The sequence below is a fragment of the Labeo rohita genome, chromosome 17 (assembly GCF_022985175.1).
Source record: "Labeo rohita strain BAU-BD-2019 chromosome 17, IGBB_LRoh.1.0, whole genome shotgun sequence".
Lineage (NCBI taxonomy): Eukaryota > Metazoa > Chordata > Actinopteri > Cypriniformes > Cyprinidae > Labeo > Labeo rohita.
The window spans coordinates 18754565-18768772 of record NC_066885.1 but is presented as its reverse complement, the minus strand read 5'-3'; the positions used below and the strand labels follow the sequence as shown (position 1 = coordinate 18768772).

General features: G+C 34.1%; 3 protein-coding genes across 12 annotated transcripts in view; 1 reads left to right on the top strand and 2 right to left on the bottom strand.

Moving 5' to 3' along the window:
* Positions 1-8235, bottom strand: part of strn3 (striatin, calmodulin binding protein 3) — a 29280-nt gene extending 21045 nt beyond the window's left edge. Inside the window, exon 1 of the mRNA XM_051133701.1 lies at positions 7769-8235. Within this exon, the coding sequence (XP_050989658.1) occupies positions 7769-8047 (279 nt within the window). The 5' untranslated portion in view covers positions 8048-8235. The remainder of the gene's footprint in view (positions 1-7768) is intronic.
* On the top strand, positions 7249-13197 carry ap4s1 (adaptor related protein complex 4 subunit sigma 1). Of its 3 annotated transcripts, none has more exons than XM_051133703.1 (5): positions 7249-7400; positions 10440-10603; positions 11917-12003; positions 12085-12153; positions 12264-13197. In XM_051133703.1, exons 2-5 carry the CDS (start codon positions 10466-10468, stop codon positions 12351-12353), a joined length of 384 nt encoding a protein of 127 aa, XP_050989660.1. In that variant the 5' UTR covers positions 7249-7400; positions 10440-10465; the 3' UTR covers positions 12354-13197. The 3 variants fall into 3 exon arrangements, with proteins under 3 accessions (XP_050989660.1, XP_050989661.1, XP_050989662.1); XM_051133704.1 differs by having other exon boundaries at positions 7253-7355; positions 12264-12861; XM_051133705.1 differs by lacking the exon at positions 7249-7400 and adding an exon at positions 8247-8477 and having other exon boundaries at positions 12264-12861.
* hectd1 (HECT domain containing 1) overlaps positions 12752-14208 on the bottom strand; it is a 34581-nt gene continuing 33124 nt past the window's right edge. For all 8 annotated transcript variants that reach the window (XM_051133691.1, XM_051133693.1, XM_051133696.1 and 5 more), the window contains one exon: positions 12752-13733. In XM_051133691.1, coding sequence (XP_050989648.1) covers positions 13596-13733 — 138 coding nt within the window. In that variant the 3' untranslated portion in view covers positions 12752-13595. The remainder of the gene's footprint in view (positions 13734-14208) is intronic.

Here is a 14208-nt window from a genome sequence, read left to right as displayed (position 1 = left end):
TATGTTAACACACTTCTGAATCTCATGTGCAGCCTGGCCGAAAGCTGAACAACCTGCATATCATGAAAATATCATATTTCTTTCTATGCATCATTCAAAACAATGTCTATACACAACTGTTCAAAAGTTCAGGGTTGGTAAGATTTTGTTTTGCTTTGTTTTTCAAAAAAAACAAACAAACAAAAAAGGCTGCACTTATTTGAGCATACAGTAAATAAAGTAAAATCAATAATATTACTACTACTATAATAATAATACCATTACTGTTTAAAACAACTGTTCTCAACTTTCATATTTTTTAAAATGCAATTTATTCTTGAGAAGCTGACTCATCATTACTACAATCTTTAAAGTCACATGTTCATTCAGAATATGCTGATTTGGTTTAAGAAATATTGATTATAATAAAAAAGTTGTACTGTAGACAGTTGACAGTTGAAATAGAATCTTTCATAACATTATAAATGTCACTTTTGATCATTGACCAGTCCTTGACTCCTTACTGAAAAAGCATTTGTAAAAACAAAATAAATGTTAATTAAAAATTAATTAATTACTTTAAAAAAAAAAAAAAAAAAAAAAAAAAAAAAGTATTTGCTTTAGTTAACATGTCAAAAAATGTTTTTAATTAATAAACTAATCAGACATTCCCTCGAGTCTGTAATTGTACTGAAAGATCAGCTGGAATACATTAATACACTGGCACAACAATTAAATATATAATCTTTTAGGGCTTGGTAAAAAAAATATTGATTTCTCAATTTAAATTTATTCTCATTTTTACGAAGCGATATTAATATCTTAAATCCCAAGAATCAATTAATCTAGCCTGTTTTCTGTTGATGAAGGGAACATTTAGCACACCTCCCATCCAATAAATCACAAAAAGCTTTGTGCTTTGTTACTTTTGATATAAAACAAAATCTCAGATTTCAAATTCTGTCCATTTTATTACAATATTCAAACAATAAATGGTGTTTTGGCGTTGTTTAATGTATAGTTGCAGATGCCTCACTTCAAGAGAAGCGACAGCGCAAAGCACGTAAACTGATCGTCTCCTCCGCTTTAATACCAGTCTCAGCGTGAAATAAATATGAGTAAACATCCGAAGGGAAGTTAAAAGAAAGAGTACAACGTAATGATATTAAGTCCTGTCTCATGTAATCTCTTAATCAGTGTTTCAGCCGTGGAAAGACGTCAATATAACAGCTAAAAAATATATCATGTAACATCACATTTACCTCAGAAAAAAATATTCAGTTAACATAAACTTGTCAGTCAACTAGAAAGATGAAACCTAGAGAGGAGAATTTGCTAAATATATAGACCATATGACATATTCATTATTTTTATTGTTCTTCAGTGTTTAATTTATGTTTGAATAAATCCATCAAGTTTTTATGACAGCCACCATTTAAATGTTTATATTTCCAAAAATGAATTGGAGTAGAAAAACAATTACGTAATCGTAACTTCATTATTATAAAATCTTCACTGAGTGTAATTTAAGCATCTGTATACAAATCAGTTCATTTTAACCTTCAATATTACAGTAGTGTAGTACCAACTGACTCTCAGATATATTTTACAGCATTAGCTGAGAGATTTTTTTTTCCCTTGAGAAAATCTGACATGTACTGCACCTGATATATACCAAAATCATCGCTATCGAAACAGAAATCAAATCGTAAGCTTGGGAATCAGAATCGAATCATTAAATGTGTGTCAAAACCCAGCACTAAAGTCTTTGCTCACACTGCTGCTCCTGCGCAGTTATTAACTTTATTGCCTAATTCAAAATCCTCTGACAAAGCTTGTTCAACTCTTCAGTGAGTAAGCAAACAAGTTATAGTATAATCATCTGCAGTATTAGTCATAGTGGGTAAAGCTGCATATCAGGGACTGAGTGAATGGTCACTGTTCTTACTCCTCTTTGGTTTGACTTCCTCTTTTTGTTAATCAAGGACTCATATTTTCCTAAGCTGCAAATGGTCATAGCACCTCACAGCAGTCCAACAGAGCTGACCGGGAGAGTTGATGCTGACACTGCAGCCATAAAACTTGATAAACCACAAACCAAACAATCACAACATACTGATGGTAATGATGTACTAAATAAAGGGGGAGTAGCAAGACAAGTTAAAAAAAAATAAATAAATAATAGACTTCACTTTTAAAAGTCCTTCCCATTGCAGGCTTGGTAAATGTGTGGATGATTCATTTCAACTCCACAAGTGCTTCCTCAAAACATCTCCATTTGATATGGGTCCAGTATGACCCCTATCACACATAAGCTCTCTGAAAGACAACAGATACTAAAACATCCCTATCATGTCTGTCTTAGTCTTCTGTTAAAGTTTAAGTTTCAACAAACAAACATGCAGCTCGAACCGATCGGATTACTACTCGGTTCACCTCTGTAATGGGATACATGCATTAAGATCTGAATATTAATGAGCTGAGTCTGTATTTAGTAGATCATTAGGCCATTAGAAATTCACCTTACTTTTTAGTTTTAAGTGTGGAGCGTACATCAACAGTATGAATGCAATGTATTACATCTGGACTAACTTGACTAGACGTACATTTTTTGGTAATCCAGTTTCATTCTCACTTCCTTTGAAGTGCAGTTTGAAGTGCTGGCAGGTAATGCTATGGAACACTGTTGTTTTAAAACAGCATTGCTAGTGTCAGCAGAGTGTGAGGATGGCTAGTACACATATGGTCAGGAACAGCTGGCTGCTCACAGCCCCAAGCATGATGCTTGTGCTGGAAATCTCTGTCACCTACCAGATTTAAAGATCGGCAGAGCAGCATTTCAGCTGTGCGAACTGAACACAGACACTAAAAATACTCTGTGCTGTGGGAGAAAAACAGCTGAATGAGGGGACCCTATGGGTTTAATAATAGTACAATGGAAATATACTGGAAATGCAATAGTAGTGTTTATGTAAGTGAAATGTGTATATAAACCAGACTGAATTGCACATTCAAAACAGAACTTATATTTCAGCATTATATAGCTATAAAATGCCTCATTGAAACTGGATGGCCCTACAATATATGCCAATTGCAAAACAAAAAATTAAACATTCATTATTATACAAGAGTTCATGGTCATCACATCTAACTGGTTAGGGTTACGCTTTGGGACGTCTGACTGATTGAATCATACTGTTTGTATGCTGTCTGTATTCATAACATTTCAGACCAAAGTACATGAGTGAACAAACTGGAAACAAAGTATGACCCTGAACCACAAAACCTGTCATATGGGTCAATTTTTTGAAATTGAGAATTATACATCATCTGAAAGCTGAATAAATAAGCTTTCCATTGATGTATAGTTAGTCAATATGACAATATTTGGCTGAGATACAATTATTTGGAATCTGGAACCTGGAATCGGAGGGAAAAAAACAAAAACAAAAAAAAAACACCATTAAGTTGTCCAAATGAAGTTCTTAGCAATGCATATTACTAAACAAAAATTAATTTTGATATATTTACAGTAGGAAACATCTTCATAGAACACGATTTTTACTGAATGTCCTAATGATTTTGGAATAATTTTGACCCATACAATGTATTTTGCTACAAATACACCCATGCTACTTATGACTGGTTTTGTGGTCCGAGTCACATATTTGACAATATTTGTACAAACAATTTAGCTTTCTGTTGTAAACGCAAGATACTTGCTATTAATTACTTGTTATTCCAGTGTTATTGTAAACTAAAGCTGTAATTTTTATTAATTAACTACTAAAAACAGTTTTTTGTTCATTCAAATAAAGATTAAATAAAATACAATTAGTGCTGTCAAATTGATTAATCGCAATTAAACATTTAAAATAAAAGTTTTTGTTTACGCAGTATATGTGTGTGCTGTGTACATTTTATGTATATATAAATACACACATACATGTATATATTTGAGAACTATATGTAATAAATGTATATTTATGTATAATGTAAACCATATTTCTTACATATATACATGTATGTGTATGCATTTATGTATACTATGCAAACACAAACTTATTTTGGTTTCAATTAATTGTGATTAATCATGATTAATCAAATTGACAGCACGAAATAAAATATAAATATTAGATAAAAATTTATTTAAACACTTAAATATCAGAAATGTTACCAGCTAACTGAAATAAAACAAGTTTGAACTGAAGTACTAAATTTACTACAATTAAAACTAATTAAAAGTAAAAACTGAAAAAAACTAACAAAAACTAAAACGCGCAACAAAACCACTAAACCTAAAATGAAAACTGAAAATACGAAATGAAAGACAATTCAAAACATTCATAAATACAAAAATGGTATATAAATATGAGTAAAATAGCACTCGTCTATAAAACAAAAGCTGTAACACTTTACAATAAGGTGTAATTTGTTAAAAGTACTTAATGTATTAACTAACATGAACGAACAATGAACAATACATTTATAACACTGCTTATTAATCTTTGTTAATGTTATTTAATACAAATACAGTCGTTCATTGTTTGTTCATGTTAGTTCTGTGCATTAACTAAATGTTAAACACAACTTGCGTTTATTTCAACTTAACATTAACTAAGATTAATAAATACGTTAACTAATGAACCTTATTGTAAAGCGTCATCGTAAAAGCTAAAAATGCGGCTAAATACCTGTGACTGAACAAGTGTGACTGTGATTTAGCAATCATGTTGATTTCAGTTAGAACTTGTCGGATGTTAACATATGAAGGAGTGGACAGAAGAGATATAGACGTGTGACAAATATAAAACCTGCACTTGACAATCTCTAATGGTTAAAGAGCCATGGTTCTGAAGATGGTGCTACCATGACCTACAAACCCTGAGCTAACCCAGATAACGCTAATCAGGCCCATTCCTGATGTGACTGCTCAGGACATCTCTGCTAGCAGCTATGCCTACGAGGCCCGGCAAACTGACAGGAAGAGTTTCACATCAATTAGAGCCAGACATTGTTAAAGCAGAACGATTTCAATAACATTAGCCACATCTCCTCCACATACACAAGATGCCAAACGCATAGAAGAGCACCTGGTAATGGACTCTGCACGCAATCAAAACGTTCTCATTTAATAACATGATTTGATAAGGGTTTAACTTTGAGTTAATTTGCTTGTGGTATGTTGCGTCTGATGATTAGGTGGCAAGCGAACATCTGAAACATGGAATGTGGAGCAGATAAACAAAACCAACCCTTTTTCTGAGAAAACCTGGATTGGTATGAGTGTGGGAGAGTACGAGCTGACTTACTCTGAATAATGAAAAGTGCCCATTAAGTTTGAGCTGGGAGTCATCCTGAAAGTATGTCACTGAACAAGTCTGTACAGGGGCGGTGAAAACTCTTAGGCCTCCTAAGGGAAGACTGACTCTGTTTACATAATGCAACGTCCTGCCCCAGGCCTTCCAGCTCCTTTCCTCATTCACAAAAGCTAAACTGCCACTCTAAGCCCTAGTAGGCTTTTAAAATATGACAGCTACACCCATTAATACGGGTGGCAGGGAGACTCAACTGAAGTAACAGTTTAGCCAAAAACAACACGAGTCACACAAAAATGACATTTCTGTTATTATTTATTGACCCTCACATCGTTTCAAACCTGTATGACTTAATGTGTAGTCAAATTAGTTCGATTTCAGCTAATTCTGTGGCAAAACTGTCCACACAGCTTATACAAAAGTCAGTTTTAAACCAAGCAGCTCTCAGATATTTCTCAAAATATCTTCTTTTATGTCCCACAGAACAAAGTATGTCAGTCAAACAGGTTTGGAAAGACATGAGACTGACCGAATGTTCATTTTTGGGTAAACTTTTCCTTTAAGAACAAGTTACTGCAGCTGTTAAAGGTATGGTTGTTAAAACCACATACACAAAACCAGTCAAATGGTATTTGTGTCTTTCTGTTTGCGTTGCACATAAAGTCAGACATTCAGGTATGGAAAAACATCAGAGTGAGTAAATAACATTACCAGTCAAAAGTTTCTGAACAGTAAGATTTTTAATGTTTTTCTGCTCACCAAGCCTGCATTTATTTGATCTAAAGTAGAGCAAAAGCAGTAAACATTTTACTATTTAAAATAACTGTTTTCTATTTGAAAATATTTTAAAATGTAATTTATTCCTGTGATCAAAACTAAATTTTCAGCATCATTACGCCAGTCTTCAGTGTCACAAGATCCTTCAGAAATCATTTTAATGTAGTGATTTGCTGTTCAAGAAACATTTATTATTATTTTTATCATGATCATGAATATTTAAAACAGCTTTTTTTCAGGATTCGATGAATAGAAAGATCCAAAGATCTGCATTTATCTGAAATAAAAAGATTTTGTATTATTATACACTACACCATTCAAAAGCTTGGAGTCACTATAATTCTTTTTATTTAGTAAGGATGCTTTAAATTAATCAAAAGTGATGTTAAAACATTTATAACGATACAAAAGATTTCTATTTCAGACACATGCTGTTCTTCTAAACTTTCTATTTATCAAAGAAACCTGTTCTACTCAGCTGTTTTAGCATAATAATAATAAATGTTTTTTGAACAGCAAATCAGAATATTAGAATGATTTCTGAAGGATTGTGTGACTTGAGTAATGATGCTAAAAAGTCAGCCTTGAAATCACAGGAATAAATGACATTTTAAAATATAACCAAATAAAAAGCAGTTCTTTTAAATAATAAAAATACTTCACATTTTACGGTTTTGCTGTATTTTGGATTGAATAAATGCAGGGGTTTTTTTTTAAACTTACTGTTCAAAAACTTTTAACTGGTAGTGTATATCTGTCATTCAGCTATCTAAATAATGTGAATGATTCATCAGAAATATGCTAATAGATAGTGAGCAAAACTAGAAAGACTATCTCCTCACAGGACTGTTAAAGAGACAGTTCATCCAAAATTGGCCATTATGTCACCATTCACTCACCCTCATGCTGTTTCATACCTGTACAAGTTTCTTAAGTGAAACACAGAAGACATCTCAGTCTCCATTCACTTCCATTGCATATTTTTTGTACAGAATGAACGCGAATGGTGACTGTCGCTGTCATTCTGCCTAACATCTTTTTGTGAGGTCTCCCACAAAAGAAATGGCTTCGTTTACTCTTTATTGTTTTTAAAAGAATCCATATAGTGTGTCATAAAAACACTGTACATTACAGCGGGGTGTGAAAGTGAGCGCTAGTAGGATGGATCAATAAAAGAAGCGACCCATACGGACGCCATATTGACCAAAACAAAATGGCAGAACAAGAGAATAGTTGACAAAGTCTGCTGGCTTTCATTGACAGATGCCTTCCCGTGACACGGTAAATCCGCAGCAACGACTATTAAATCTGCTCCTGTGCTCGCGGGTAAGATAATCTGACTTGATGGTACCGAGTGTCGCGTAATGTTGCTAATACAGCGATGTCATGTTAGCTTAGCTTAGCCCATCCACACTACGAGCAAGGAAGGGACGCGACGTACTAGATAGTTGTATTAAAAAATAAGCATACTACATGTCATGTCACGCATACTTGGTGGGTAGACAGATTCGTTTATTGTAACGGAAGGGTTTAAGTTTAGGATAAACGGGGCAGACAGGAAGCTGGCGAGAGCTGTAGTAAATCGCTTAGTAAATCAATGTAAAGTCTACAATTAAAGCAGTCGATCTGATGGCGATCAATGTCTCGACTTGGGGTTTCTAAGTTAGTGTGTCAGCAAATCCACGGGTCTGTACCTGGAGTTCGGCCCTCTCCACTTCCCAATGCGCCCTTTCCATCTCGAAACGGGCCCATTCGTGCTGAATGTAGTGTAAAATCCCCGGGATAGTGTACTGCTGGGGCCTGGGCATCTCGTCTTGCTGTTGCTGAACCATAGGCGCTCCTCCGGCGCTGGCGATCTGGGGATTAATGCTGTTGTTGCCCTGCTGCGGTGCGGGCTGCTGCTGCTGTTGCTGTCTCTGGGCGGCCATTCCTCCTCCTCCTCCTCCTCCTCCTCCGCCGGGCTGTTCATCCATGTTTAAAAATAGGAAAGTCCTGCTAGAAGTCGCCGATTGTTTCCCCTCAGCCCTCCCTTCTTTACCGTTCGTGTAGCAATGCGACGTCGCCCTGCCCCCCACGATATAGGCTGGCACCTGAGCGGCTGTTGTGGATTTCGTGTCAGCGCACGGATTTGCCGGCCGCCATTAGTCCGATCCCTGGATGTGAGTCTCCTACTGCGGGGGTGAGTGAGGGAGGACTGGCGCGCGCTGCATGATGGGACGCGTTCGTTCACCCAACCCTGCGCTGTCTCGAGTCATCCGAATACAGGCTGACGGGCGGGCACTGCGCATGCGTGGACTGGACGGCGCTGTACAATGACCAGATAAATGACAGGCTCTGTAGCTACCTGACGATAGAAAAACGTGGCCTTGAAAAATAGATGTGCGTAGATAAAGTAGGGCGGACGTAAGTAAAATATCAAAGAGCTTCAGCTGATTTATGAGATTTTTTTCTTTCTTTTTATAATTAAATGTGCGTTCTGTTTTGGTCATTTCAAACGTTTTATACATTTTCCTACAAAAAATTAACAGCGAAATGATGTACAATAACGTTAAATAAATAAATATCCACCGTTAACAATTTTACAGTAGTAACAATAATTGTGGTAACTGATATTATATATAACTTATTTATCAAATACAAATAACAACCTTATTTTAAATAAGAAAAAAACTTATTTTAAATATTTCACACTCTTTTAAAAATAAAAATACATAATGTGTTCTGTTATGGGCATTTGAAATATTTTGTACATTTTCCTACAAAATTTAACAGCAACTTTGAAAAAAAAAATCCAATGATGTACACTAAAGGAAAAAAATAATACATAAATTATTATTTTAAAAAAAAAAAACACTGTTAATAATTTTACAGTTTTCATTTTATTTTCATCATTTTAAGGTGGACTTGGTTTTGCTCATTTTAAAAATAGAAATAAAAAATAAATAATGTGTATACATTTTCCTAAAAAAAAATAACAGCAACTTTGAAAAAAAAGAGATGTACATTAACGTAAAATAAATTATTATTTAAAAAAAACAAAAAAGAAAAACACTGTTAATAATTTTACAGTTTTCATTTTATTTTCATAATTTTAAGGTGGACTTGGTTTTGCTCATTTGAAATATTACACACTTTTAAAAATAGAAATAAAAAATAAATAATGTGTATACATTTTCCTAAAAAAATAACAGCAACTTTGAAAAAAAAGAGATGTGCATTAACGTAAAAAAATAAATAAATTATAAAAATATGCCGTTAACAATTTTACAGTAGTAACAATAATTGTGGTAACTGATATTTTGGTGAAAACTATTGGTTATAAAGAAATGTATATAACTTATTTATCAAATACAAATAACAACCTTATTTTAAATAAGAAAAAAACTTATTTTAAATATTTCACACTCTTTTAAAAATAAAAATACATAATGTGTTCTGTTTTGGGCATTTGAAATATTTTGTACATTTTCCTACAAAATTTAACAGCAACTTTGAAAAAAAAAAAAAATCCAATGATGTACACTAAAGGAAAAAAATAAAAATAATACATAAATTATTAAAAAAAGAGAAAAAACACTGTTAATAATTTTACAGTTTTCATTTTATTTTCATCATTTTAAGGTGGACTTGGTTTTGCTCATTTTAAAAATAGAAATAAAAAATAAATAATGTGTATACATTTTCCTAAAAAAAAAAAAAATAACAGCAACTTTGGAAAAAAAAAAGAGATGTGCATTAACGTAAAAAATAAATAAATTATAAAAATATACCGTTAACAATTTTACAGTAATATCAATAATTGTGGTAACTGATATTTTGGTGAAAATCATTGGTTATAAAGAAATGTATGTAACTTATTTATCAGTTCACAAATAACAGCTGTGATCATTTTATTTACTATTAACATCATTTCTATTTTTTCATATAAAAATGTGGCATTAAAAATACAGTAGGGCAGTAAATACAGTAGGTGCTCATATCAAATATTTCTCACTCTTAAAAAATTAAAATAAATAAAATAATTTGTTCTGTTTCAAATATTTTATACGTTTTCCTACAAAAATTAACATCAACATTTAAAATGATGTAAACTAACCTGCTGGGGAAAAAAAAGAAGGAAAAAAAAAAAAACTATATTTATTGTCTACATGGAGCAGGTTGCCCCCTCATGGATGGTGCCATGTTGACGTCACATGACCAGCTCTGTCAAACAATCCACTTAGCAGTAACATTTTTACTGTAGTAACAATAATTGTGCTAACTGTGATTTTGGGGTAAAAAATACTAAAAATAATTTTATTTATCAGTTTTTTTTTTTTTTACTCTCCCAGTTGATGTAATGACGTCATTTCTCCTTCTTTCTAGCGGTGGCCCCACTCTTCTTAATTACTATGATCAAGTTCCTACTAATGGTCAACAAACAGGGGCAGACTCGCCTATCCAAGTATTATGAACAAGTGGAGCTTGGGAAGAGAACAGCTCTTGAAGCTGACGTGGTCAGGGGATGCCTCGCCCGGAGGAAGGAAGAGGTCAGTCACGTTTCCCCTTTACTCTCAAATGAATGGTTAACCACACTGCTTGTATCACTAGCCATCGTTTGCAGTACAAAATGTGCATATAGACAATTAAATAGACATACAAATATTACTGACTCCACTGGATTGACGTATAGTGTTGGGAAGCAACTAGTTACATGTAACGCAATTACGTAATTTAGTTACAAAATAAATGTAATTTAAAATATGTAATTAAATTACAGTTACATATAAACATGTTAGCGATTACAGAGAGATTACATCGTAATATTTTTACACACATACAGATTTGATTGTCAGTTTTGACTGCTCTAAAATATGAGACGCCAGAATATAGGACACATGTTTATTTGATAACACTTTTATTATAATTAAAATAACTTTTTCTTTCAAGGCATTATTAGATGCAAGTGTTACCTGTCATCAGTGTTGCCAAGTCCGCGGTTTTCCCGCAGAATTGGGCTACTTTAACACTGTTGCCGCGGTTTGTTTTTGATGTCCGCGGGTTGAGGCGACCCCAATAACGTCATATTTAGCCCCTGGGATACGAATTTACCAGGGGTACCCCGACAAAAAAACGTGACAAAAAGCAATTTTTAACGGAGGACCCCCCTCGAAACGCGATTGGGCTAGTTTTGAGTAGCAGTTGGGCGGGCTTTGTTGTGAAAACCTGGCAACCCTGCGAGTCATAGCTATGCAAAGATTTGATTTCAAAAACAGTATTATAGGTATTAAACTATTTCTTTATATGATTTTAAATCAGTATTTAATCTCAGAACGATCTCACAGTAAAAAGAGGTGCTGAAGTCTGGTTTTATGGCCGTGATTTTATTATAATCTTAATTTAATTAATGAAGAATTCTTAAAGTCTGACAGTAATCAGTGTTGAGTACTACTGTAAGGATAACCCTGCCAGCTTTAAATGTTTGAAAAAAAAAAAGTGAAACTTAAATTTAGAAAAGTAATCAAATGTAATCAGTTACATTACTTTAGTAATTGAAATAGTTACACTACTTATTACATTTTAAATAGAGTAACTTGTAATCTGTAACCTATTACATATACACTGGTGAACAGAAACATCAAATAGCGTACGTTATGCAAAGCATAACTTTATGAAACATATATATGCATCTACACATATAATTTACGTATACAAGTAACTCCTACCTTGTAGACTTTATTTGTGTCTGTTTTATTTTATTGTTGTAAACTGACCTTTAAAATCTTCAAACTTTACTGTTCAGAATTAAAATCTGCTGTTGAACTCAATGTTTTAGTCTTTTTTTGTATTTTTTCTTCCTCAGTGTTCATTTGTGGAGTATAAGGACTACAAACTGGTCTATAGACAGTATGCAGCACTTTTCATTGTTGTTGGCATCACTGAGAATGAGGTTAGTTATATTATTGGTGAAACTTAAAATTTTGAATTTAAAAGTTTTCCAGTAGTCTGATTTCTGCCCTCTTTCACACAGAATGAACTCTCAATCTTTGAGCTTGTGCACAACTTCGTAGAGGTGTTAGACAAGTATTTCAGTCGTGTGGTGAGTACTGACATTTTGATAAAGGAATATTACAATTTTCAGAGCAAATACATAAATTAAACGTTTTAGGTTCATTTATGATTAACTGATTTGTTTTCTTTGCTTCACAGAGTGAGCTGGATGTATCCTTAAGTAAAAATACACATTATACAAGTAATTTGGCTATGAATGTGTTTAGTAATACATGTGTGTTTATATGAGGGTTTCATTCCTTAATGCACAATCAGATCATGTTCAATTTAGATAAAGTACACATTATACTTGACGAAATGATCCTGAACGGACACATTGTGGAGACGAATAAGAACCGGATACTGGCACCACTACTGGCCCTGGACAAGATGACTGAAAGCTGACTCAATGAGATTTAATTATTATTCTGTTACAAATATGAATAAAAGTTTCTCACTAGTGTATACTTAAGGCTCATCTTCCATAAAAATTGTTCATAATATAATTTTGATGTGATCTAATAATCCCAATGCATTGTCAAAGTTCCTCTTAAAAAAGGAACTGTCAGAAAATCCCCAGAAGTAAAAACAACAAAATGTAAATCCCATTTGGCACCAGCAGGAAAAAGCAAACGAGACTGCATTGATACTTTGCAAACATTTTAATGATTATTTTTGGAGCATACACATTTGAAAATATTTGTTTACTTCAAACTGCAACTTGAGTTAAATAAATGTTTATAATATACAAAGAAAATACAAGGGAAAGCACAGCTTGCTTTTTGCTTTGTCTTTTTTCTTTTTTTAAATGTGCCTTGCACACAGAACCAGTGTTTCTGTATCTATAGCTTTAATGTAAAATTACACAAATGCACTCAGGGACTTTGATCCTTTAGGAGGGCGATGAACAGTTGAAAACATACTCACACAGTAACGGAAGCAAAAAAGAAAATAACAAAAGCATGTGCATGATTGTATGTAGACAGATTAAGTAAAACAAATGAAAGGAAAAGAAAAAATAATCCTAATATCTCAACAATGCAGGCACTAGTAAAACTTAAAACCTGTTAAGGAAATGCCCAAACACTCTATAGTTAGCTCTACAGAAGCAGGTGTGCTTGTGTCCAGGGTCTGACGCTGCAGATGGTGATTTTTGGGTCTGAAAAAGATGATCTATGCCAAAATTTACACTGAACCTGGAGTAATGACAGTAAACACAGCAAGGTGAGGAGAGACTACCCTGGCTGCCAGCGGCTCAAGCCCTTAAAGCGGTAGAGTGACCTGGGAAAGGCCTTGTGAAGCAGTCAGTGGAGGAAGGAGACCCTAATCGGTTTCAGGAGCTAGCGATGGGACTGTTTTTCCTGTTTATCTGGGTACGTGTGAGGTGCTTGGGGAGAAAGGATTTCATCAGAGCACAGCTTTATTTTCTGCAACAAAACACAACGGGCTTCACCAGTACGGGAGTTGGTCAATGATGTAGGGAGAGCATGCTCAGTTGAGGTGGAAGCCCTTCTCCATAGTGGCAGCGAGGAGGCGCTCTCTCATGATCTCTTCGGAGGAATATTCTGGCAACTTCAAGTAGTGCACACACGTGTTAACGGAGGGATAGCTGGCATCTGTTGCATCAACCTACAGGAGAAAAGACAACAGCAGGTATGAGGAGAGACAGTAGCTGGGTTTCCATCCAAAGTTGCAAACAAGCAGTTTCCATCCAGCGAGTCAGAACAAAATCATCACTTCCTGATAAACTGGCACTAAATATCACTAAGAAAAGTAGAAGAAGCCACTTAATAATCATTTTCATATATAATAAATTACTTGCGCCTCGAAGCGAGCAGATGAAACACAATAAATGCGGTCACTGCTTTTAGAGGTGGATGCCTACTGTTTGGGAACTCAGTTATGTAAGAGTTCTGGGAGGTGATTATACAAAAATACTTTGTTTGGGCATTTCAGAATGACAATAACATTTCAGACGCTGTGCAATGAGATCGGTCTGCCGGTTAGTCAAGCTATCCCGTCTCATAGTGCAAAGTCACATGACTTTTTTGACACAAATGGAGGAATTTATTTGCAAAATGCGTTTCCATCTCCCATTATGTGC

Excerpts from the sequence above, each read along its gene's own strand:
- ap4s1 (XM_051133703.1), top strand. The coding sequence starts at position 10,466 with ATGATCAAGTTCCTACTAATGGTCAACAAACAGGGGCAGACTCGCCTA. Across the intron at positions 10,604-11,916 it reads TCGCCCGGAGGAAGGAAGAG|TGTTCATTTGTGGAGTATAA; the intron begins GTCAGTCACGTT and ends TTTCTTCCTCAG. Across the intron at positions 12,154-12,263 it reads ACAAGTATTTCAGTCGTGTG|AGTGAGCTGGATGTATCCTT; the intron begins GTGAGTACTGAC and ends TTTGCTTCACAG.